At 36.4% G+C, this 24,689-nt stretch overlaps 1 protein-coding gene across 1 annotated transcript in view; it reads left to right on the forward strand.

Moving 5' to 3' along the window:
- The window catches only part of LOC115220406 (tudor domain-containing protein 15), a 54,976-nt gene that overhangs the window by 22,835 nt on the left and 7,452 nt on the right, over positions 1–24,689 (forward strand). Inside the window, exons 2-5 of the mRNA XM_029790527.2 lie at positions 3,232–3,340; positions 6,446–6,557; positions 12,978–13,425; positions 16,315–16,445. Coding sequence (XP_029646387.1) covers positions 3,233–3,340; positions 6,446–6,557; positions 12,978–13,425; positions 16,315–16,445 — 799 coding nt within the window. The 5' untranslated portion in view covers position 3,232. The remainder of the gene's footprint in view (positions 1–3,231; positions 3,341–6,445; positions 6,558–12,977; positions 13,426–16,314; positions 16,446–24,689) is intronic.

Below are 24,689 nucleotides of genomic sequence, written 5' to 3' on the forward strand. Positions count from 1 at the left end.
GCTTCACTTCTGTTTAAAAAGTGACACAACCTCTCTCCAAGTTTTTCAGCTGTGTTGAGATATATAACTTATGGTATTTTCTATGGCCACTGTTTTTGAAAACCTCCATATATAAATGTGGACTATGGGCTATTGTATATGATATCATATACATGTGGATAGTGGGCAACTGTATATAATATTATATACATACAGACAAGAGAAAATGTATTTGATATCATATACATGTGGACAGTGGGCAAGTACATATGATATTGTATACATATAGTATGAGTAAGTGTATATAGTGTCATATACAAGTGGACTGTAGGAAAATGTATATATCATTATATATATATGCAGCACGGAATTTTGTCAGTGAACAGGTCGTGGTCTCAAAGCGATGAAATCTTTTGACAAATTAAATTTAAATCAAGTGAATCTAACGGTTTTTGTGTGTTTCTTAAATGGCTTATAAACACCTTCCACGCTGCAATTGTTTTTGTTATATATTTATATATTTATACATAAAGATCAATTAGAGTCATTTTGTGAAGGTTGCTGATCCTTGTGTCTATGAATATATCAGTATATGTATAAAGAGACATCATGTCAATTAATTTGATGGGAAGTTGTTTTGCACTGTTTTTTATTGCTTGCAATTTGTACGTGAAAGTGATTTAAAGTTGTTGTTGTATAGCCACTGGTCAACCTTGCTCTAGTAGACCAATCAATGTCTGATAGTATTTCAGCCATGATGAGTTGGTTATGGCTAGTGTTCCAGACATGATCACCTCATCTGTTTCTCAAATATTGTATTTAGGGCCATGTTATTCTATGTGTTCTTCCTTTCTGAGACAATAGGTCATGAGGAAGATTTAACTTTTTTCAATACCAACCTGCCTGAAACTGGCTTCAGTTCAATGATACAAATTCCGTGTTAAAGTGATGCAAATTAAAGTCTTCCATCAGAATTTCATGTTAATAGGTGGCGAGCTGGCAGAAGCGTTAGCACGTCGAATGAAATGCTTAGCATTTTTCATCTGTCCGTTACGTTCTGAGTTCAAATTCCGCCAATGTCGACTTTGCCTTTCATCCTTTCAGGGTCGATAAATTAAGTACCAGTTACACACTGGGGTCGGTGTAATCGACTTAATCTGTTTGTCTGTCCCTTCTGTTGTAGCCCCTTGTGGGCAGTAAAGAAATAAGAATTTCATGTTAATTTATATTCTAGACACCAGCTTAATAATAACAAAGTTATGTAATTAAATTGTTTTCAAAATTGATTGAAACAAAGGCAGGATATTTAAATATGAATCTGGTAACAAAAAGGTTAACTCTTCTTTCTAACATAAAGGATACTTTGTTGGTTCCATGTAGCCATGTTTATTGTGTACAAATGGACAAAGGTAGGATTGTGTCTCTTCTTACTTTCATAACATCCGTTGGATGGCATAAACACATTGATGAATTAGGTTAAGTGATGATGATTGTATTTATTCAAGTAGCTGTCATATACAAGAAGGAGCTGTTTTGTTGTTATTTGTTAGCCATTAAGTATTTGTTGTATTGTAGTAGATATGGTTGGGGTGCTAAAAGTGAAGGAAACAAGTGTATTGTTTTGTTAAACTTAAAACTCTTTTGTTCGATTTTATATTAAAATGAATTTCCTTTTGTTCATTCAACATTGAATAGGTTAGCACCAATTCGAGTGATTGTTAAGCTCCAACATCCTATTATATGTGTGATATATATTTTAATTCCAAGAAAGTTAGAGGTTGTGAATCCAACCCACTAAGGGATAATATCTATCCAATATTCTGCTGGTAGAATACCCAATTATTAATACGTGTTTTTATTGCATTGCAATTACATTACTGAGTGTAATAAACGAGTGAGGGTAAAGAGTTACTTTACCATTAATTTATAGAGCTATAAGAAGATGGAAGGGGATCAATAGGTGGTATTCATCAACTTTTAGACATTATATTATGTCAATTTATTTATATGTTTACTAAAATGACAATTATAACAATATGAATACATGTATGACATATTATGCTTTACATATATAATATATAAAAATATCAGTAATTATTAAAATATATAACATACAGGATCTATTCCTGTATGTTATATATTTTAATAATTACTGATATCTTTATATATTATATATGTAAAGCATAATATGTTATACATGTATGTATATTGTTATAACTGCCGTTTTAGTAAATAAATAAATAAATTGACATAATATAATGTCTAAAAGTTGATGAACCACCTATTATTGATCCCCTCCAATTTCTTATTGCATATATATTAGAGACAGGTATTCTCTGTATAGAATACACTTTGTAGTGCTCAAGAGATTTAAACTTGAGCAGGCAGAGGAGTAAATGTAAGGAAAAGCAAGTCGAGATACAAAAAATGTTCTTCCGTCATTAAACTCCATTCTGTCATCCCAAATGTATAATTCTTCTCTGAGATGGAGGCTGGTGTCTACTGATAATCGAATCAAGTTACAATCATTATTTTGGACCAGAAACAGCTGCCAGACTCATAAAACTCTTACTTAACCCCTTTAATTCCTGACATTATTTCTATTTTGTGTAAGTCAGACCTTCTTATATATAAACATATGTACATTTTTTGTATATTGACTTGCCTAACTTGCTTGTCCTTACATTTATTCCTATATATATATATATCATCATCATCATCGTTTAGCGTCCGTTTTCCATGCTAGCATGGGTTATATATATATATATCATCATCATCGTTTAATGTTTGCTTTCCATACTAGCATGGGTTGGACGATTTCACTGAGGACTGGTGAACCAGATGGCTGCACCAGGCTCCAATCTTGATCTGGCAGAGTTTCTACTGCTGGATGCCCTTCCTAACGCCAACCACTCCAAGAGTGTAGTGGGTGCTTTTACATGCCACCGGCACGAGGGCCGGTCAGGCAGTATTGGCCAATCTCAAATGGTGTTTTTTTACATGCCACCTGCACAGGAGCCAGTCCAGCAGCACTGGCACCGATCACGCTCAAATGGTGCTTTTTACATGCCACTGGCACAGAAGCCAGTTAGCTGTTTAGTTTTTTAACTGAGTAAGTATCAGCCTTGTTTTCCTCTTTTGACTGTAGAAGCCAGTGGTCTGTGCTTAGATGGCATGAATTCTTTAGGATACCAATGTTTAGTGTTTCAAATGAGAGTAATATTTCCATCTTGTGTTTTTTTGTCTTTGTAGAATGTCTTTCACTGATGACTGGTTTGAAGAAAACATTCTGATTAAATGGAATAATATCTTGGAAAAACAAGAATACATTGAGTTTCTGTTGCAGAAAATTTATCTGAAGGTAACTCGTACACAATCATGCATGCCTGTACACACATGCATGCACGTACGCAAGCACGCACAGATTGAGAGAGAAGAGAGTGAAGGAGTGAGAGAGAAGTAGAGAGAGAGAATGGAAGAGAGAAAGAGAGAGAAAGGAATTTTCACTAGTTCCCTCCAAGTCTGAAATATCTTGTGACACTTCACAAAAGTAAAAATACCCATTAGCTGCTTAACCCCTCCGTTACCAACCCGGCTGAAACTGGCTCTGGCTCTTTAATATACATGTCTTGTTTCCATAAGTTTTGAATTAAAATCTCCCACCAAACCTTAATCACAATTTATGTTCCTAACACTAGTTGAATGATAACAAAGTTATTTTATTAAATTCTTTGTTATATTTAAAGTAACTGAAAGAAACACAGAGCATCTCAAAATAAATAGAGTAACGAAAGGGTTAACCCTTTCACTAACAACCCACTCGAGATTGCCTTGCCCTGGATACAAGCTTCCTGTTTTAACCCTTTATCTTTCACATTTTTGTGCCAAAATTAATGCTTTTTTATTCACATTGTTTTGAATTAATCATGCATTATGTTGTTGCTATGCAATTTTGATGAGGTAACTGTTAAGTTTTAGAATGATATTGTAGGGTTGGTGTCAGAGGACAGATCTGGCCGTTTGAGCATAAAACAAACAGAATACTTCGGCTGGATATGTTAAAATAACATAAAATCTCCCATCAGAATTTTATTGTAATTTTTGCTCCAAGCATCAACTTACTAACATCCTTTTCTTTTCTAGGCACAAGGCCCGAAAATTTGGGGAAGGGGGCCAGTTGATTAGATCGACCCCAGTACACGACTGGTACTTAATTTATCGACCCCGAAGGGATGAAAGGCAGTTGACCTCAGCGGAATTTGAACTCAGAACGTAAAGACAGACGAAATACCGCTAACGTTTCTGCCAGCTTGTCACCTTCAACTTATTATCATCATCATTTAACGTCCACTTTCCATACTGGCATGGCTTAGACAGTTTGATTGGAATGGGTTGGCCAGGGAGCTGCACCAGGTTCCAATCTGATTTGGCATGGTTTCTACAGCTGGATGCCCTTCCTAGCATCAACTACTCCAAGAGTGTAATGGGTGCTTTTAAATGCCATTGACATGATGCTGGCAATGGCCATGACTTCAACTCTCATTTTACTTGGTTTGACAAGTCTTCGTAGCACTGCATCACCAAAGGTCTCACTCACTCGTCATTACTTCTATGAGGCCCAAAATTTGAAAGATCATGCTGCTGGCAGCAGCCACGACTATGCTTTCATGGGACTCATTTACATGCCACTCACATCCCGTGTCTTCTTGGGTCTACCTCTTCTACAAGTTCCATTGTTATTTTTTATTAAATTTTTCATTAATTTTAAAATTAACAGAAATGAAGTCAATGTATTTTTATGAGAAATATGAGAATGAAACGGTTATGGTTGAGTAAAGGAAGGTTTACTGGATCTTGTAGAGAATTAAACCTGTCAGTTATCATCACCACCAACACCACCACCTTCTTCTTCTTCTTCTTCTTCTTTCCATGCTAGCATGGGTAAAGTGGTTTGATTGGAGCTGGTATACTGGAGAGCAAAACTAAGTTCCAGTCTGTTTTCTCTCTTCGTCTCTATGGCTGAATGTCCTTCCTAATGAAAAACCACTTCACAGAGTATACTGGGTGCCTCTTATGTGCCACTGGCTTGGGTGTCCTCTACAATCAATGGCACAGCCGCCTTCATGACTACAATTTCACATGGCTTGACATGCCTTCTCAAGCACAGCAAACTGCCATAGATTTCAGTCTCTTGTCATTGTCTCCATGACACTCCTTTATATCTGTATATATATATAAACCTGAACAAGGAACATGTATTCAGTGTTCAAATTTGCTTTTCTTTTGGTCAGATTAATTTACTCTATTTCTTAAATACATCCTGTCTTATTTTGTAAATTGCCCCAATCAATTGCTTAGCTACTTTTTCTTATCTTCCATTCCTACTAACCCCAAATGTAAATAAGTTTTATACCTCTTATCCCACTGCTGTCATTCTTCTTACGTCTGGAATTACAATTCATTGTTTTTTTTTTGCCATTTCTCTTGATGGTATTTTCCTGCTACTATTGATAATGTCAGTGGTGGTGGTATATTCCTCAACACATATATTATTACTGCTAGAATCCCTAACACAACAATCATTAACCTATTACTGCTGCTGCTGCTGCTACTACTACTACTACTACTACTACTACTACTACTACTACTACTACTACTACTAACTAACTAACTAACTAATTAACTAATTAGCAAACCTTTCTGCTATTGGCACAAAGCCTGAAATTTTTGGGAAGAGTGCTTGTCAATTACATTGACCCCCCCCCCAATGTTCAAATGGTACTTATTTTATTAACCTCAAATGTTCAGAGTTCAAATTTCACCAAGGTTGACTTTGCCTTTCATTCTTTCGGGGGTCAATAAAATAAGTACCAGTTGTGCACTGGGGTTGATGTAATCAATTCCCCACCCGCAGCACCACCACCAAAAAACAATTGCTGGCTTTGTGCTAAAATTTGAAACCAAAATTAATATTAAATGCGGAGTGTAATCTAACTGATTCCACCCCTCTGTCCACCCTCTGTCTACCCTCTGTCTGAGTGCCTGTCTTTGTGCTTATGTTAGAAATTATCTTTGTTATCCTGTCTCTTGTGTTTTGAGTTCAAATCAGACCAGGATCAATTGGCTTTAGTGGGAGTCAGCAAAATCACTACCAGTTATGTACACTGTGTGTGTGTGTGAGTGTGCTTGTGTTTATGCATGTATGCGTGTGTGTGTATGTATCTGTTAAATATTTGTGTTCTTGTGATAATGTTAGAAATCACTAATGTTGTAAACACAGCAATTGTTATATTCATCAGTAGCACTGGTAATGCCCTAATTTGGTCAAAAGTTAATCCTCTAACTTTAGGTAATCATGCAAAATGAATGATTAATCCCTTCTTGTAATTTATAATACTTTATTTCAAACCTTTTCATATTGTTTTTTTTTTTTATTGTTTTATTTGTTTTCTTTTTCTTTTCGAAGAATCCTGGGGACAAGCCATCAGCTTCTACAAGTATTTATAAAGAAGTTTTAAGCAATCTAGATGGATGTTACAATTGCCTTGTTGCTGTTATTAAGGTTTTGAAAAATTCAGGTGAGAATTTTGAATAAGAAAATAATTTATTTTCTTGCCAGATTTTCTTTTTGTATTTTTAAAAGAATGGAAAAGATGATGTTTCCATACATTTGGACATTTCTTGTTTATCTAAAAGTGTGTTATCTAAAAGTTTTCTGTCCCTCATCATCATCGTTTAACGTCCATTTTCTTGCTGGCATCAGTTGGCCAGCTGAAGGGCTGCTGCTCAGGCTCCCTGTCTGTCTGTTTTGGAAATGGTTTCTTTGGCTGCACACCTTTCCTAATGCCAACCACTTTACAGAGTGTACTGAGTACTTTTATGTAGCACTGGCATGGGTACTTTTTGCATAGCACCAGCGCCCATGAGTCCAGAAGAAGGATGTAGAGGAGATGCCTGTATGCAATGACAACCACATTTTTACTTAGCTTGTGATGTCTTAGAAGTCTCAGTCCTTTGTCATTCTTTCCCACCAAGATCTTAGGATCTCCCTCAATACATAAACTAACCTCTCATTACTTGGCAGAAAACCCAGCTCCCTCAATACTACTCCCCACTCAGTTGAGGGGAGGGGGCCTTCTCTTGCAAATTACTTAGTAGCCTCACTGCTGCTGGTGCTTTGTAAAAAGCACCTGATACATTCTGTAAAATGGTTAGCATTAGGAAAGGTATCCAAATGTAGAAACCAGGCCAATGCAGACAGTAGCATTTGGCGCAATCTTCTGACTTGCCAGCTCCAGTCAAAATGTTCAACCCATGCTTGCATGGATAGAGGACATTAAATGATGATGATGTCCAAACCTAGGCAGTAGCACATAGAATCATTGCTTTTACAATAAGTAATGCATCTTAATCTCTTGCCATATACTATTGGGCATTCACCTAAATTTGGTAATGCTTTATATATGCCTGTTCTTACTGAAAAAATATTTTAATAGTTATTGTATATTTTGCAGATGTGAGTTGATGATATTCATTGTTCTTTCGCCTGTCTACATCCTCTCTTTTAGTTGTAATAATTGTCAGTTTGGTTTGTCCCAACTCTGCCTTACTATCTCTTCTACTATTTCTACATAGATATCAGCATTTTGAAATGTATTTGGCCTGTTGTAGAATGGATATAGAGATGCAAAATCCATCTGACTCATGCAAGCATGGGAAAAATAGACGTTAAAACAATGATGATGATTTTTATTTTGTCTTTTACTTGTTTCAGTCATTAGACCATGCCCATGCTGGAGCACTGCTTTGAAGGATTTAGTTGAACAAATTGGCACCAATACATATATTTTTTGCTAAGCTTGGTACTTATTCTATAGGTCATTTTTAGCTGAACCACTAAATTATAGGGATGTAAACAAACCATCACCACTGTCAAGTAGTGGTGGGGGACAAACGCATGCACAGAAACAAACGCACAATGTACATATAGGCACACAAACAGAGATACATGCACGCATGTGCTCACACACACACACACATGCACATATTAATACAGGCTTCCTTCTATTTCCATCTACCATATCTACTCACAAGGCTACGGTTGGCCTGAGGCTATAGTAGAAAACATTTGCCCAAGGTACCATGCAGTGGGACTGAACCTGGAACCATGTGATTGGGAAGCAAGGTGCTTACTACACAACCATATGAAGATGAAGATGATGATGATGATGACAATCCACTTCAGACTTTCTGACTTTGTGGCATCACATAGAACTATTTCGCTTTTTGTATTTGGTTTGCAAGATTGTTAACGTGAACTTGTTATGTTGAAACAGATTTTGTTGTAATATTTATCCCCACATAAAAATGTGGATGTTCTGTTAGAACAAATTATACTACAGTAGATACTCTATTGGTTTTGTCTGGTGGAATTTGCAGTGCCTGTGACCTTTGTTGCTGTTGGTTACCCTTTGGTCATCTCTAACTGAGCTGACTATGACTACTCTCTCTTTTTTACTTGTTTCAGTCATGTGACTGTGGCCATGCTGGAGCACCGCCTTTAGTCGAGCAAATCGACCCCAGGACTTATTCTATCGGTCTCTTTTGCCGAACCGCTAAGTTACAGGGACGTAAACACACCAGCATCAGTTGTCAAGCGATGTTGGGAGATAAACACACACACACACACACACATATGCATATATACGATGGGCTTCTTTCAGTTTCCATCTACCAAATCCACTCGCAAGGCTTTGGTTGGCCCGAGGCTATAGTAGAAGACACTTGCCCAAGGTGCCACACAGTGGGACTGAACCCGGAACCATGTGGTTGGTAAGCAAGCTACTTACCACACAGCCTCACCATCATCTTCTTTCTAAGTATCAGGGACTACTTTGTTTCATGTTCTTGCTATTTCTGGAACAGGAGAGTATGATTTGAAGGCGATTTACCTATTACTTCCAGCAAGTTGAATGACTGTGCAGAGGTCTCCTGTTGCCTTGTATAAGCCTAATATGAAGAACAACGGAATTCATACTTATGTTCCTTTTCCTTGCTCACATAGATTAATGTTTATAGCGGGATATCTACTTTCTGTTTGTATGCTATTTCATTTATTTATATAAAGTAAGCATTGTATGCTGTAAACACACGAACTTCATGCATTGGCTCATACACTTGTGTATCTGAAAAGAGCTGCATATACATATGCATACACATATTTTCCGTTTACACAAGAATTAACTGAGAATTTCTGAAAAAAAATTTGATCGGAAATACTCCAGTTTGTTTTGGCTTAACAGCATGAAATTCAACCTCGATTATGACTGTGAAAATATGAGTAATATATTTTTTAATGTTGGTTGATGAAATAATCAATAGTCATGAGGGGTCCGCGGTTGTGTTTTTCTATTGGTTTTGTCTGGTGGAATTCAAAGTGCCTGTGACCTTTGCAGATCCTCCAAGACTGCTACAGAATGGTTAATGTCTCTCTTAAACTGTTGCAAGTTGACAGCAGCAGAAAAAAAAAAAAAAAAAAACATGGGAAAGGAGAGAAATTCCATTGTTCTAATGTTTCTGGGTGAAATGACTGGGTGAGGGAGTTCATGTAGGTCATGGATGGGATGAATAGAATGTGGGGGGGAGAGTGGGTTGGGGGAAGTAGTATGAGAACAGCTGGTTCCAAAGACTTTCAATCACTGTTGTAATGGCAGAAAAAGGCTGAGTAATGAGACCAGACATATGTGGGTCAGAGACTGGAGTGCGTTGGTATATAACTTGATGCCTTTTATTAGGATAGGGTCTAGGATGTCATGGTATGTGTAGCAACAGTAGCAGCAGCATCTCAATGTCTCATATATGAGAGTAGTGTTACATTGTGTAGATGCTTAGTAGTTGTTGGTGTCTGAAGTGTTTTGTGGATTTTTTGAAAAGGAAGGCCATTGTTTGTCTGTAGTTTTTGCTGCGTTGAGGATGTGCGATTACAACTAGAGATCTTCAGTCATGGTGAGGCCGAGTATTTACAGCAACCTTGAGGGTTCTAGTTGCAAGTTGTGTTTTTTTTTATTTGTAGAAAAACGGTTGATTTATTGCTTTCTTGATATCTGTAGTAATTATGTTTTTATATTGTTGAAGGAGACAGGATTGGCAATGAAACATTGTAGTGTTTTCAAGGCTTTTGTTCATTAGTCAGTACATGATTGGCATGAAGTGTCTAGGCTGAAAGTGGATTACACTTGGGTTTGGCAGGTTCAGCTGAAAAAGGTGAGGTGGGCATTGTCAATGGCAAGGAAGTTGTTGGTGTATATAAAAATAAGCAAAGTTAAGGTTAGTTCAAATATGTTTGTGACATATTTCAACTATTAAAAGAAAATTCATTACAGTTACCATTGAAAAATTTTTTTTATGATAGACTAATATTTCAGTAATTATATATATATATATATATATATATATATATATATATATATACATACATACATATATATTGGTAAAAACGGTAAGATAACAAAAGGAAGAAAAGACCTCAATATTATGTAAATAGAGGAATTTATCTGTAAATATAATATGTGACAATTATTCGGTAGCCAAGATAAAACTCTAAGTTTCGGATGCTGAGGTGGAAATCCACACCACCATCTCTTTAGTTATCCGGCCATCGGAAAAATGTTATGATTTCCAAAGAGATGGTGGTGTGGATTTCCACCTCGGCATCCAAAACTCAGTTTTATCTTGGCTACCGAATAATTGTCACATATTATATTTACAGATATATATATATATACATATAATTTTAAAATAGGATAAAATCTTTTTAAGAATTTATCAAGTAGTCAGTGTGAAAAACCTCATAAGGGAAAAATCCATCAATTTTTTTCTTAAATATATTTATTTATATTGAGCGCATTACTATACATAAATCTGTACATAAATGCCACATGCTAGGAGGGACTCTTAAAGACTTTAAGAGTGCCCCCTAGCATGTGACATTTATGTATAGTAATGCCCTCAATATAAATATATATATATATATTTATGAGGAAAAGAGGGGATCAAAACAGAACCTCAGGGAATACCAGAATTGAGAGGGTGTGCATCAGAGACAGCTCCATCAGTTATGCTGTGTTGTGCAATCTGTGAGGAAGACTGTGATCCTAAAGATAATAGATAGACTGAGCCCACAGATGAACAATTCTGGATATTTGCATGTGAGATGTGGCCAAATACTTTGATGATATCTTGTGTAACAACATATTGGGTTGTCCGGAAAGTTCGTGCCGATTTATAGTAGCTTACCTTTCGACTTATTTTAGAACATGGTTGAGTTCATAAAATAGGATTTCACTACACCTCCATTTAGAGCACAGTTTAAGCTATCTTTTCATAAAAGAAGGTTTATGTTCCTATAACCTGTGTTAATTCTGTAACCCTTTAAAATGGATGATAAGAAAGTTCATTTTCAGCACTTGATGCTTTGGGAACCAGACAAAAATTGCTGCAGCTCGGCTGGGATGTGTTACCCCACCCTCCATATTCACCAGATATTGCTCCTTCGGATTTCCACTTATTCAGGTCTCTGCAGAATAGTTTTAATGGTAAAAATTTCAATTCCTTGGATGACGTAAAAATATACCTTGATGAATTCTTTGCCATGAAACCACCTCAATTCTGGGAAGAGGGTATTTTCAAGTTAAAGGAAAGATGGAGACGCATTGTGCAACAAAATGGTTTATATTTGGTTGATTAAAAATGTAATGGCAAGTATTCATTGACCTTTTTCTTTCTGGACAACCCAATAGTTTACACCAATTTTCTTGATGATGAGATCTCACTGGAAAGGCATATTGAGTTCATGAAAACAGTTCATTAAGGAGAGAGAGAGAGAGAGAGAGAGGAGAGAGAGAGAGAGAGGTAGTCATAGTGTTTAAAAAGCTAGAAGTTAATGATTGCCTTTTTTATCAACTTACTCTAATAAATGGCTAACCTAGCAAAAAGGCTATTTTAAAAGAAAATATGTTCCTGAATTTGTTGTTTTAATTCCAGGTTGTTCCTGATTAAGCAGGTCTATGATCAAAAGTATGACCATTATGTCTTCTTTTTCAGGCACAATATACCTTGGATTATACTATCTATTATAATTTTTTCCTTCTTGAGAATAATAGTATGTATTAGAGGGATCTTCAACTACTATTTCTGATAGGATTAACCACATTGTTTCTCAAGTATTACTGTAGAACAAAGATCAAAGCAAATTATTTATAGTTGTATTTAGGAATGGTCATTTTGCCAGTTTAGCCAATAAAAACACCCGCACTATATATTTGGTGTTACTTTGCTTCAGCGTTATTTATTTTTTACATTAATCTTAATCTTATTGGCTAAACTGGCAAAATGACCATTCCTAAATACAACAGCATATGTTTCAACACACGATTTCACATCAAGAATCTTGCAAAACAAATATATAAACATAAATTATTTATAGGTTTATGGTATAGTCACAGATATGCTGAGGTATTGTTCACCTGTCTTTAAAAAATGCTAAAATGTAAAAAAGAACAATAGAAACAGAATTATCGTTAAATTTTAGTTTATTCACCATTAGAAAAAACTAAAATCTAAATTCACCCAACATATGGAAGCAGCTGTTCTGTTCTCATCAGGGGCTGTTGTACAAAACATATGCTACCAGCAGAAAGGATGGAAAATCTCGTGTAAAACTAGTTGTGTGATTCAGACAGGAAATATTGATCTTCCTTTCAAATCATTGGTTTTTAAAGTAGAAATGGAAAAAGAATACAAAACATAATTTTAACTCTTGAAACTATAAAATATGTAGGTATGTAGAAAGCATTTAAGACAAGTTCTGAGAATTGGTTAAAGTAAATAAGATGCAAATAAGAATAAAGAAGTGATGCCTCATTTATAAGTTAAAGTAGGAGAATGTCATGTCAAGTTCATGCCAGGATGATAATTTGTTAATGAAATTTTCTTTCCAGTTGATGCTTCTAAAACAAAAGATGAGGGAAGTACAGATAACAAAAATGAACACCACACAAGTCTTTCTGAAAGTGACCCGTCCATTGATTTAATTTCCCAGACTTCTGCTCAGTTTACTAGCGAGAGTGCATCTGAATATAAGCCTCAGTCACAGTGTGAACCTCAATCTGAGCCTGATGACTTATTACAAAAGCTGGACCTTGTCTCTGTGGAGTATCCTACAAAATCTGATACCTTGACTAATTCAATTAAAGAGGTAGCCCCTTCATTTCATTGTGGAATCTCCTTCAAAGAAGAAAACTATGGATTGGGACCAGACTTGGAAGAACTGACCCTTTCCTCTACAGTGAAAGTGTCCGTTTGCATTGTTATGTCACCTTATTGTTTCTGGGTGCAACTTACAGACATTGCCGAGAGCAACCTGATTCAGTTAGCAAAGGACATAAGGTTTGTTATGTATTGTCTTTCTTTTTAAAAAGTTACTCTCATAAAGACAATATCTTAACCAATTGAAGGCCAAAGCTAATCCTTTTCTTGCTAAATCTTTTCTGAAGCCAAAGAGTTCATGGAACTAGAGCTTCTCCCCAATTTCTATTAACCCATCCTTGCGTTGTTGTCTTTTTGTTTTCTTATTTGGATTAACTTTATATATATATATAGCATGGAAAACGGACGCTAAATGATGATGATGATGATATATGTATATATGTATATATATATGTATACACACATATCATAAATAAGGGCAAAAGAAAAAATTTCTGATGCCAAATATGCCGAAAAATTGGACATATTCATTAACCATATAATTTTTTCACAATACGCACACTACTCGAAAAAAGGTCGACAGAAATTTCTAAAAAATTCCATTATTATCATATCAGACCAATTTCAGGGTTAGCTCATAACAGCCCTCCCTTCGTCAGTGATACATGTGGCAAAAGAAATAAATGAGATACTTACTCATACCCATGGAAGAAGCAAACACTAAATCATGAGCACAATTAAGTACCCCAAATACATCCAAAATAGAAATACTCCAGCCCATTCAAGACATGTGCAATTTGAACTGAGGCCCTCACAGAGTGAGGGAGTCCGGAAGTGAACGCTTAAACTTATATCTATCTAATGTAGGATAAAATGTTTTTCAAAAAAAAATTCCTTTTGAAAAAAATTTTATCAATGGCCAGCATATTAAAAAATACCTTTAAAGGTTAAATTTATAAATTTAACCTTTCAAGGTATTTTTTAATATGCTGGCCATTAATAAAATTTTTTTCGAAAAGAATTTTTTTTGAAAAAAATTTTATCCTACATTAGATATAAGAAATGTATATATATATATGCGACAGGCTTCTTTCTGTTTCTGTCTACCCAATCCACTCACAAGGCTTTGGTTGGCCCGAGGCTATAGTATGCCCAAGGTGCCATGCAGTGGGAATGAACCTGGAACCATGTGGTTGGTAAGCAAGCTACTTAACGCACACCCACTCCTGCGCCTAAAAAATGACAGACGAAATACCGCTGAGCATTTCGCCCGGCACACTAACATTTCTGCCAGCTCACTACCTGCCCACAAAGTCCTCACAAATATTGGTTGATCTACAGTTGTTGAAACTCAACATCAGTTACACCCAGTTTAGAAGGTGTTGCAAAGACCATTGGCACATTTTTTTATTTTATTCATTTCATATATTTATGTACATAAAACTGTTATTTCTGTTTGCGGTAGAATATAGACTGTCAGGAACGCGTTTCCTCTTTCTGTCCCTCTCAGCCCTCTTAGCAGTGAATTTAGTTAGAGAAAGTTTAGTATAAGCATCATCATCATCATTTTAATGTCCACTTTTCCATGAGTTGGATAGAATTTTTTGAAATGAATTTTCTACACCCATATGCCCTTCCTGTCACCAACCTTACCCAAGTAAGCTAATATTTCCCTATGATCTGATATGTTTCCAATCATAGAAGACTGGAAACAAACAATATTGTCTGTATAGTAGTGACACTCATTTGCAACTTTCATGTGATGTCAAGGCAAAGTGACAGTAACACATACAAATACATAACCATGTACTTACATTTTTGTGTGTGTACATATATATATATAAGGAGAGTTTACGAAAAAAACAACAAAAGATGAAAACAGGTGGTGTACAAAACAAACAGATGTATTAGTATAATGCTCAGAAATAGAAAAAGTCTTTTACGTTTCGAGCCTATGCTCTTCTGCAGAAAGGGACACAGAAAACAAGGAGAGAAAAAAATGTATGTAGTGGCTAACGATCTATCATGGCAATACTATATATATATATACACACACACACACTCACACACACACATATATATATATATATATATATATATATATGTATGTATATATATATATATATATATATATATATTATATATATATATATATATATATATATATATATATATATATATATATATATATGTATATAGTGCCGCCTTACTGGCACGTGAACAAAACATACGAGCGAGGTCATTGCCAGTGCTGCTGGACTGACTTCTGTGCAGGTGGCATGTAAAAAACACCATTTTGAGTGTGGCCGTTGCCAGTACCACCAGACTGGCCCTCATGCCGGTGGCATATAAAAGCACCCACTACACTCTCGGAGTGGTTGGTGTTAGGAAGGGCATCCAGCTGTAGAAAGACTGCCAAATCAAGATTTGGAGCCTGGTGCAGCCATCTGGTTTGCCAGACCTCAGTCAACTCGTCCAACCCATGCTAGCATGGAAAGCAAACGTTAAATGATGATGATATATATATATATATATATTGGTTGAGGGGACATGGTTTAGGGCTAGGGTATTGCACTTGCAATCTAGTGATCATGATTTCAATTCCTAGACCTGGTGGTGTGTTGTGTTCTTGAGCAAAATAATTCATCTCACATTGCTCTGCAGTCACTTTGACACTGGATACGCGGTACACAGTATACCTGTTTAGACAACTTTGATTTGATGGAGAGAGTGAGCTAATGTGTGGCCTGAACAACATTTGACCACTTGAAACAAATCATTTGTGCAGGTCATTCAGCAAAAGTTGAATGCTCATATGCTGTTTTCGACGGGAGAGTCCATCACATGCACACATATGTATGTATGTATGATGGACTTCTTTCAGTTTCTGTCTACCATATCCACTCACAAGGCTTTGGTCAGCCTAGGGCTATGATAGAAGACACTTGCTTTAGACTATGTGGCTGGAAATCAAACTTCTTACCACACAGCTATACCTGTGCTTTATATGTATAGAATTTTGTATTATATGTTTTGTAACTGTACTTATAATATGTTTTTTTTATACAGTGAGCACATATCATCAGAAAATTGTCGAAGGATCAGACAACCGTTTGTTGGAATGAAATGCTTGGCACCATATAGTGATGGATTTTTTTACAGAGCTAAAATTGTAAATATTTGTAAACCCAATAAAGAAGGTAAGTTACATTCTCTTTTTTCTCGATATGTCCACTGCATTCTTGCTGCTAATACGAAACATCATGGAAGGGAATATATTTTTCAAATAAAAAATATATGATGGAGTGCTTAAAAGTTCCTGGTTTTGTGTTTTTGTGTAAAAGAAAATACTGGAGAGTCAGTTAATTATGATTTTATTCAACATATTTCTTTTCTCAGATTTACACATTTATTGCAGTGGGTGTTTTTCTTAGCACTGTAAAAGAACTTGGAAGGTTGGTCTTCCAACCAGGCCTTTCATGATACCATTAAAGCTAGGAACTTTTTAGCACCTCTCTTTTTTTTATATGCGTGACTGAGGTAAGAAATTTGCTTCCCAACCATATGCTTCCAACTGCAGTCCCATTGTGTAGTACCTTGGGCAAGTGCCTTCTCCCCTAGCCTCAGGCTGACCAAAGCCTAGTGAGTGGATTTGGTAGATGGAATCTGAAAGAAGCCCAGTGTGTGTACCGCCTTGACTGACCAGTCCGTCGGGTGTCCATTTGACACCGCTGGTCACAGCACGCTGTCCACTGCTCTCTGGATCGCGCCTTTCTCATCCACGTGATCCCAATGGTCCTCCTGAAATCATAACTCCACCATCGTGGAAGCCTTCCGGGTGGTCGTTTCCGCTTGCACGGGTACCACTTGACAACTGCGCGGGTCCACCGATTATCGGTGAGCTGGGCGATGTGTCCAGCCCATCTAAACTTGCTGCGTGTATACTCTGCGATGATATCCCCCACGCCAGACTTCTTTCTGATGACCTCGCTACTGATGTGCTCTCTCAACGAGATACCAAGCATTGACCTTTCCATGGCTCTTTGAGCCGTTACCAGTCTTTGCTCTTCTCTCTTTGTTGTAGCCCATGTTTCTCTACTATACAACATTGCAGGTAGAACTTTATTGCTGATGAGGTTGGCACGGGTGGTCCTGTCCAATCTTCCCTTGAGCACATCCTTTATGCCATTAAACACCTTCCATCCAGCCCTTACTCTCCATGAGATCTCCTTTTTGGTGTGTATCTTTGTGTCTGTGTTTGTCTCCCACAACTGCTTTACAACCAGTGTTGATTTGCTTACGTTCTTGTAATTTAGGAGTTTGGCAAAAGAGACCAATTGAATAAGTACCAGGCTACAAGAAATAAGGACCAGAGTTGATTCATTTGACAAAAATTCTTCAAGGCAGTGCCCCAGCATGGCCGTAGTTTAATGACAAACAAATACAAATTGAGACATGCAATATCAGTGTCTATGTACAACAGAGTGTAAGTGTCTTGAGAGAAAAATTGGGTATAAGAAGCATCAGGTGTAGTGTGCAAGAGAGGGACCTGTGTTGTTAGGGTCACTTGATGCATATGGATGAGGACAGCTGCATAAAGAAGTGCTGATCTCTAACTCTGGAGGGAACCTGTAGAAGAAGTTGACCTAGGAAGGTGTGGGATGAAGTGGTGAAGTATGATCTTTGGAGTTTGGCTCTCATGGAGGTGATGACAAGACCATTGGTGATTTGCTGTGCTTGAGAAGACACATCAAGCAAAGTGAAGCCATAATTGGAACCAGTGCTGGTGACATGTAAAAGACATCAGGTACACTCTGTGGAGTGGTTGGCATTAGGAAGGATATCGAGCCATAGAAACTAAGCCAAACCAGACTGGAACCTGCTGCAGTTCTCTGGCTTACCAGTTTCAGCCAAACCATCTAACCCATGTTAGCATGGAGAATGGACACTAAATGATCATGATGAAATGAGAAAAAAATAATGAATCAAATATTATTTGGAGAAAATGCAATAAAGAAAGAAAGTTTACACATAACAAGAATAATTTTCAGTGTGTATGTATAGGCACTTGCTTTGAAACCATATGAATATAAAATTAGCCAGAATTGTTGAAAATAGTAGTAGTAGTAGTAGTAGTAGTAATAATAATAATAATAATAATAATAATAATAATAATGATAATAATAATAATAATGATGATGACAACAACAACAGCAACAACAATAATAATAAAAATAATAGCAATAATAATAATTATATTAATAATAATAATAATAATAATGATAGTACTGTTATCTATAACTTAAACCCCCAAAATGAAAATAGTAGTATTGAGAATGATGGGGTGAATAGAAGGAACAGTGGTAGCACTTCTAATAAAAACATTATGGACTATAGTCCCAGTATATATATATATGGGCATGGAAACTACTTGTATGCCTGATGTTGCAGAGGCAATTTTATATGATAATACAATTGAAGTGGAGTTAGAAAATAACATGTGAACATAACATACTTGATAATGTAATTATTAATAGCGAAAATATTAGCAATAAAAATATAATTGAAATCTTAATAATACTAATATTAATAATAATAATTCTCCTAGTTGCAATTGTAGTGTTAAATCCCACTGTCCATTATTAGGCCAATGTCTTACTCAGAACATAGTATATAAATGCGCAATAATAACTACAACTAATAATTATATTTACTTCGGTTGTTCGATTAATTTGAAACAGTGCATATACAATCATGTATCGTCCTTTAAACTTAAACATTAGGTGAATTGTATGTCATCATCCAGTAAGATTTGGGAACTGAAAGAAAGTGGAATTGGGTTTAACCTCAAATGGGAAATAATAAGAAAAGCTCAGCCTTATAGAAATAGCAGATATGGGTGTGAGCTTTGCTCAATGGAAACATGAAATTTTTAAGCATAAAGATAATGGCAACCTGATTAATAATTGATTAGACCTTAAGGTATCATGTGTACATAGTGCCACCCGTACCTTCAAATATTTTAGAAAGTAGCACTTTATTGATCTTGGGTTTTAAAACCTATAATGTACCTCTTAATTTAAAATCAGTGCATAGGTTGCATGCCCTACAGCATTAATTTTCCTTTAGTTAATACTGGGTATCAGTGATTATAGACACAAGCTAATTAAGTAAATAAACAATTTTTAGTTTTAAATACTTGAATTATTACACATTTTCTATAAATCTTCTCTATTGAAGTTACTAAGTTGTATATATACTTCATGATTTTAGGGATTAAGCCATGAGTGCTTTACACCACCAGCAGGATCGGTCTTAACACTTCTGCTGTGGGTACAGGTCTTTTTGAGTACAGCCAGGCACCATGCATCTTGGTCCTTTGTCATCCTGCCTGATGAAAACTAGCCTCATTCCTTTCTAACCTTTGCAGGTCCTCTGCATTCAGGGCCCATGTCTCACTACCATGTAGAATTACTGTCCGTGTACATGCATAATACAATCTTCCTTTCACTCAGAGGGGAAAACTTTTCGTGGTCAACAAAAGTAACAGCTCTCTAAATTTCCTCCATCTTATTCTTATTTTAGCTATCACACTCTCTGTGCAACCCTCCCCCACCACTAATTTGGTCCTCTAGGTAGCAGAAATTATCTACTACCTTTAATGAGCCACCAACACATTTGCGAAAATCAATTTCCTGAGTCTCTAAGGTTTTTATGGACCCTGTGCATCTTCCAAATATAGAAACTACCTTCTCTGATAACTTTCCACTTAACCCACTGCACACCCAGGTACACCATATGGAGTTTCTGCTTACAGTTTTCCTACAAATTGGACAGAGCTACCTACCTGAGGAGTGTAGGGTCCTGTCAGTTTTCTTATTTATTAGGACCTTAGTCTTTGTTAAGTTAACCTTAACACCCTTAAATTCCAGGTTTTGTTTCCACACTTGGAATTTTTCATCAAGCTCTGATATAGAATCTGCTATGGGGGCCAAATCATTAGCATATATTAGTTCCCAGGGGCTGCCAGTCTTGTTTTTCTTTGTTATGGCCTGGAGGATAATGGTAAAAAGGAAAGGACTAAGGACTGAGCCTTGATGAACCCCTACCTGTTCACCAAATTCTTTGCTGTAATTGTGGTTAACTCTCATCTTACTGACAGCATCTTTGCACTTAGTCTGTACAGCTTTCACCAGCCACTCATCTATCCCTAGCCTCTTCAGAACTCACCATATCACACAGCGGGGCACTCTATCGAAGGTTTTCTGTAGATTAACAAATGCTAGGTATAAGGGTTTATTCTTAGCTAAGTACTTCTCTTAGTGTTGCCTGACTATGGAAATAGCATTGGTAATGCTTCTTCCCCAGACAAAACTGAACTACATTTCATCTAGCCTAATTCTGCTCTTAATTAATTGAGCAATAACTCTCTCTGTAACTTTCTTCACCTGGTCCAAGAGTTTGAACCCTCTATAATTGCTTCTATCTAATGCATCACCCCTACCCTTGTAACAACTAACAATTACGCTGCTACGCCAGTATCTGTATGTATATTACCTTCCTGAATGACCTGATTAACTTTGCAGGTGACTACCCCATATCCTGCCTTACTAGATATTACTAATGTAAGATTTTTTTTTAATACTATAAAAAAAGTTAAATTTTATTTTTCTGTGGACAGTGGTAGATTGGTTCCTGCTTATTATAATTAACAAAACAGAAGAAACAAAACAAAATGTCTGTAGTTGAAGACATTAATGAAACATAAATTTATATTCTTAATGATATTCCAATTAAGATATGAGGTGTAAAATTGAGCTTGTCATGTTGGATCTGTAAGAGTAAACAGGAAGGTAAGAGTGTACTTACAAAGTGTAAGTGGTTTCGGTGTCGATAATTTTCACATAACAATGAACCAGTTGAAACATTACTTGGCCTACTTTATTCAAATTATAATCATCATCATTACCGTTTAATGTCTATGGTCTATGCTAGCACAGGTAGAACAATCTGACAGGATGTGACAGGTTCAAAGATAAAATCATGCACCAGTATCTGCTTTGGCATTGTTTTTGTGGTTGGACGGTCTTTCTAATATTGACCACTTGACTACTTGTATTGGGTACTTTTTACATGGCACTCACACTAGTGAGACTGAAGATCCCCTTCAGACTGAGTGGAACTACAGGAAAGAGGGAGGTGGGTTTATGCTATGAGATGGGTTGGTGGTGGTGGTAGTGGTGAAAATGAAACAATTATATAGACACTATGTAGTAGGCAAAATATACTGTAATATAATAAGGATACTGTAATATAATAAGGACATGCCGGTGGCATGTAGGAGGCACCATTCGAGCGTGATCATTACCAGCGTCGCCTTACTGGCACCTGTGCCGTTGGCATGTGTAAAAAATTCAAGCGAGGTCATTGCCAGGACCACCTGACTGGCCCCCGTGCCGGTGGCACATAAAAGCACCCACTACACTCTCGGAGTGGTTGGCGTTAGGAAGGGCATCCAGCTGTAGAAACTCTGCCAAATCAAGATTGGAGCCTGGTGCAGCCATCTGGTTCGCCAGCCCACAGTCAAACCGTCCAACCCATGCTAGCATGGAAAGCGGACGTTAAATGATGATGATGATGATCATCATCATCATCATTGCAGTACTGTTCTTATGAAATATGACACTATATATAACCCTATATCATAGATTAATATCTTTGTATGTAATTGTTATTGCAAGAAACCTATCCAGAAAGAACAGGTTTGTTGTTGGGAAAGAGCTGTACAGCTACTTACATAATAGAAGAAAAAGTTGGGAGTGGCTATAATAGGAGCATTTCCTGTACAGTAACAAACCTATTCTCTCCAAACCTTTCCTTCTCACTAACCTCTCATCCAACAGCATAAAGTAAAACAAGTAAAACTGCAAACAGGATTATATCCTGTTTCATAATATTTACATTTTATTTGAAATTAGATTATTTCTACTTTTCTTGGTTGAAATGATTATGAATCTTTATGCATTAAAAACATTGTGTCTAATATTCATCCGGACTCTCCTGCCTCATAGGACCAGGCCACCATTGTGGCTTCTGTGGTGAGTTGGTCCTTTTACAGGGTAGGGGCACTGTTCCTGCACTCAACCTTTCTTCTTTATCAGCTTGGTTTAGGATAGGCTATGGTGGAGTTAGATATCATTCAAAAGGTAAATAATTGTGAGGAAAGGGCTTTGATAATTGCTCATTGTTGTAAATTTGTGACCCTTGAAAACAAAGACAAATTTTAACCCTTTTGCATTCAGATTATTCTGTCAAATGTAAAACTTATTACCGTAAATCCTTGAGTATAATCCACATTTTCCCCCCAAAATTTAAGGGTCAAAATCCCTAGTGCATACTGTATACAAGGTTAAAAATGAAAATTATTTTCTAAGCAATGTCCGAGTCTCTATTAGCTCTCCGGCAATGTTTATTCAGACGCATTTTGTGATGTCGGACGCGAAAATACCATAAGCTAAGCCTGAAAGCAATGAAGTCATAAAAGAATCATCCATAACTTTCAATAAGCAACATTTATTAAACGTTATTACTGTTATTTCTTTATTTTCTGCAAACAAAATGCACAAAAAAATCTACACGTTTGCATTATGTAATATATACAATAATAATAAAGGACGATACCGTATACATTTTTACAAACCAAGGACGTTATATAGACCTCCTTGACTCAAGTTAGAGATGAGGTGCGTATTATACACAAGGTTTAAGTTTTTCAGAGGTACAGCCACCTAAAAGTCCCATGTGTATTATACTCAAGGGCGGACTATACTTGAGGATTTACAGTAATTCATATTGTTTTGAACTAATCAAGCATTATCTTGTTACTTTGAGATTTTTGTAATTGTTTACTTTTAGAATGACATTATTGGGTAAACGGGATAGGCCAGATCTGGCCAGTTTGTACATAACTCATGTAGATAAACCAGCTGGATATGGATGGTTTAAATGCTAAAGGATTAAATACCTATTTCTTTACTACCCACAAGGGGCTACACACAGAGGGGACAAACAAGGACAGACAAACTGATTAACTCGATTACATCGACCCCCGTACTTAACTGGTAGTTAATTTATCGATCCCGAAAGGATGAAAGGCAAAGTCGACCTCGGTGGAATTTGAACTCAGAACATAATGGCTGACAAAATACTGCTAATCATTTCGCCCAGCATGCTAACGTTTCTGCCAGCTCGCCGCCTAAAGGATTAAATATCATTAAACTCTCACTTTAAGAATAATCAATCAAATAGCAATTTCATATAAAAATATCTATGTAATGATATTTTTCATAGGTGTCCTATTTTATCAAAAAGTATCACAGTAATACAATTACTCGATTACAGTATATTTCTTCTTCCTGTTAAACAACTTCTGTCTGGTGCGGAATGGTTAGTAACCCATAAGCTGCATAAGGTTCTACCACAGTTTGCAATTGCTCTCTTTTACTTGTTTCAGTCATTTGACTGTGGCCATGCTGGAGCACCGCCTTTAGTCGAGCAAATTGACCCCAAGACTTATTCTTTGTAAGCCTAGTACTTATTCTACCGGTCTCTTTTGCCAAACTGCTAAGTTACGGGGATGTAAACACACCAGCATCAGTTGTCAAGTGATGTTGGGGTGACAAACACAGACACACAAACACATGCACACACATACATCATCATCATCATCATCATCGTTTAACGTCCACTTTCCATGCTAGCACGGGTTGGACCAAGCATGGGTTGGATATATATATATATATATATATATATATATATATCACAATCAAGGAACGGCCATAATAGGCCATTCACCCACTAGAAATAACAGCCAAAAAGCTTCAACCGCAAAATAACATTAATTCTGTAAACCAGGAGAAAATTAAAAAAACATTTACCCTGAAATTCCTTATACGATGCACCGTTTCGTCTACTGTTTAATGGTAAACTAACCTGGTTAAATTAAATCAAGCCAATCTACCATAGGCCCTTAGATTCATCAGTAAGGAATAGCCAAATCGGAACAGATATTTTTCACGAGGCATTCACGTCCATGCCTCGCCAATATCTGACCTAAAATTTTCAAATCGTCGCACTCGCGCCAAATTTATCGGCAGCAAATAAATATAAGCCGCCGATTCCATTACGGAACTAACCAGAAAATTCATAATTAATCAATATAGGGAGGCAAAAAAATTTTGTAGAATTCTTTTGCCCCCAGCGGCCTAGTGGGAAAAAATTAAATAGTCATAAACCATTTTTAAGTTCAATATCACAATCAAGGAACGGCCATAATAGGCCATTCACCCACTAGAAATAACAGCCAAAAAGCTTCAACCGCAAAATAACATTAATTCTGTAAACCAGGAGAAAATTAAAAAAACATTACCCTGAAATTCCTTATA

The sequence above is a fragment of the Octopus sinensis genome, linkage group LG16 (genome assembly GCF_006345805.1).
Source record: "Octopus sinensis linkage group LG16, ASM634580v1, whole genome shotgun sequence".
Taxonomy (NCBI): domain Eukaryota; kingdom Metazoa; phylum Mollusca; class Cephalopoda; order Octopoda; family Octopodidae; genus Octopus; species Octopus sinensis.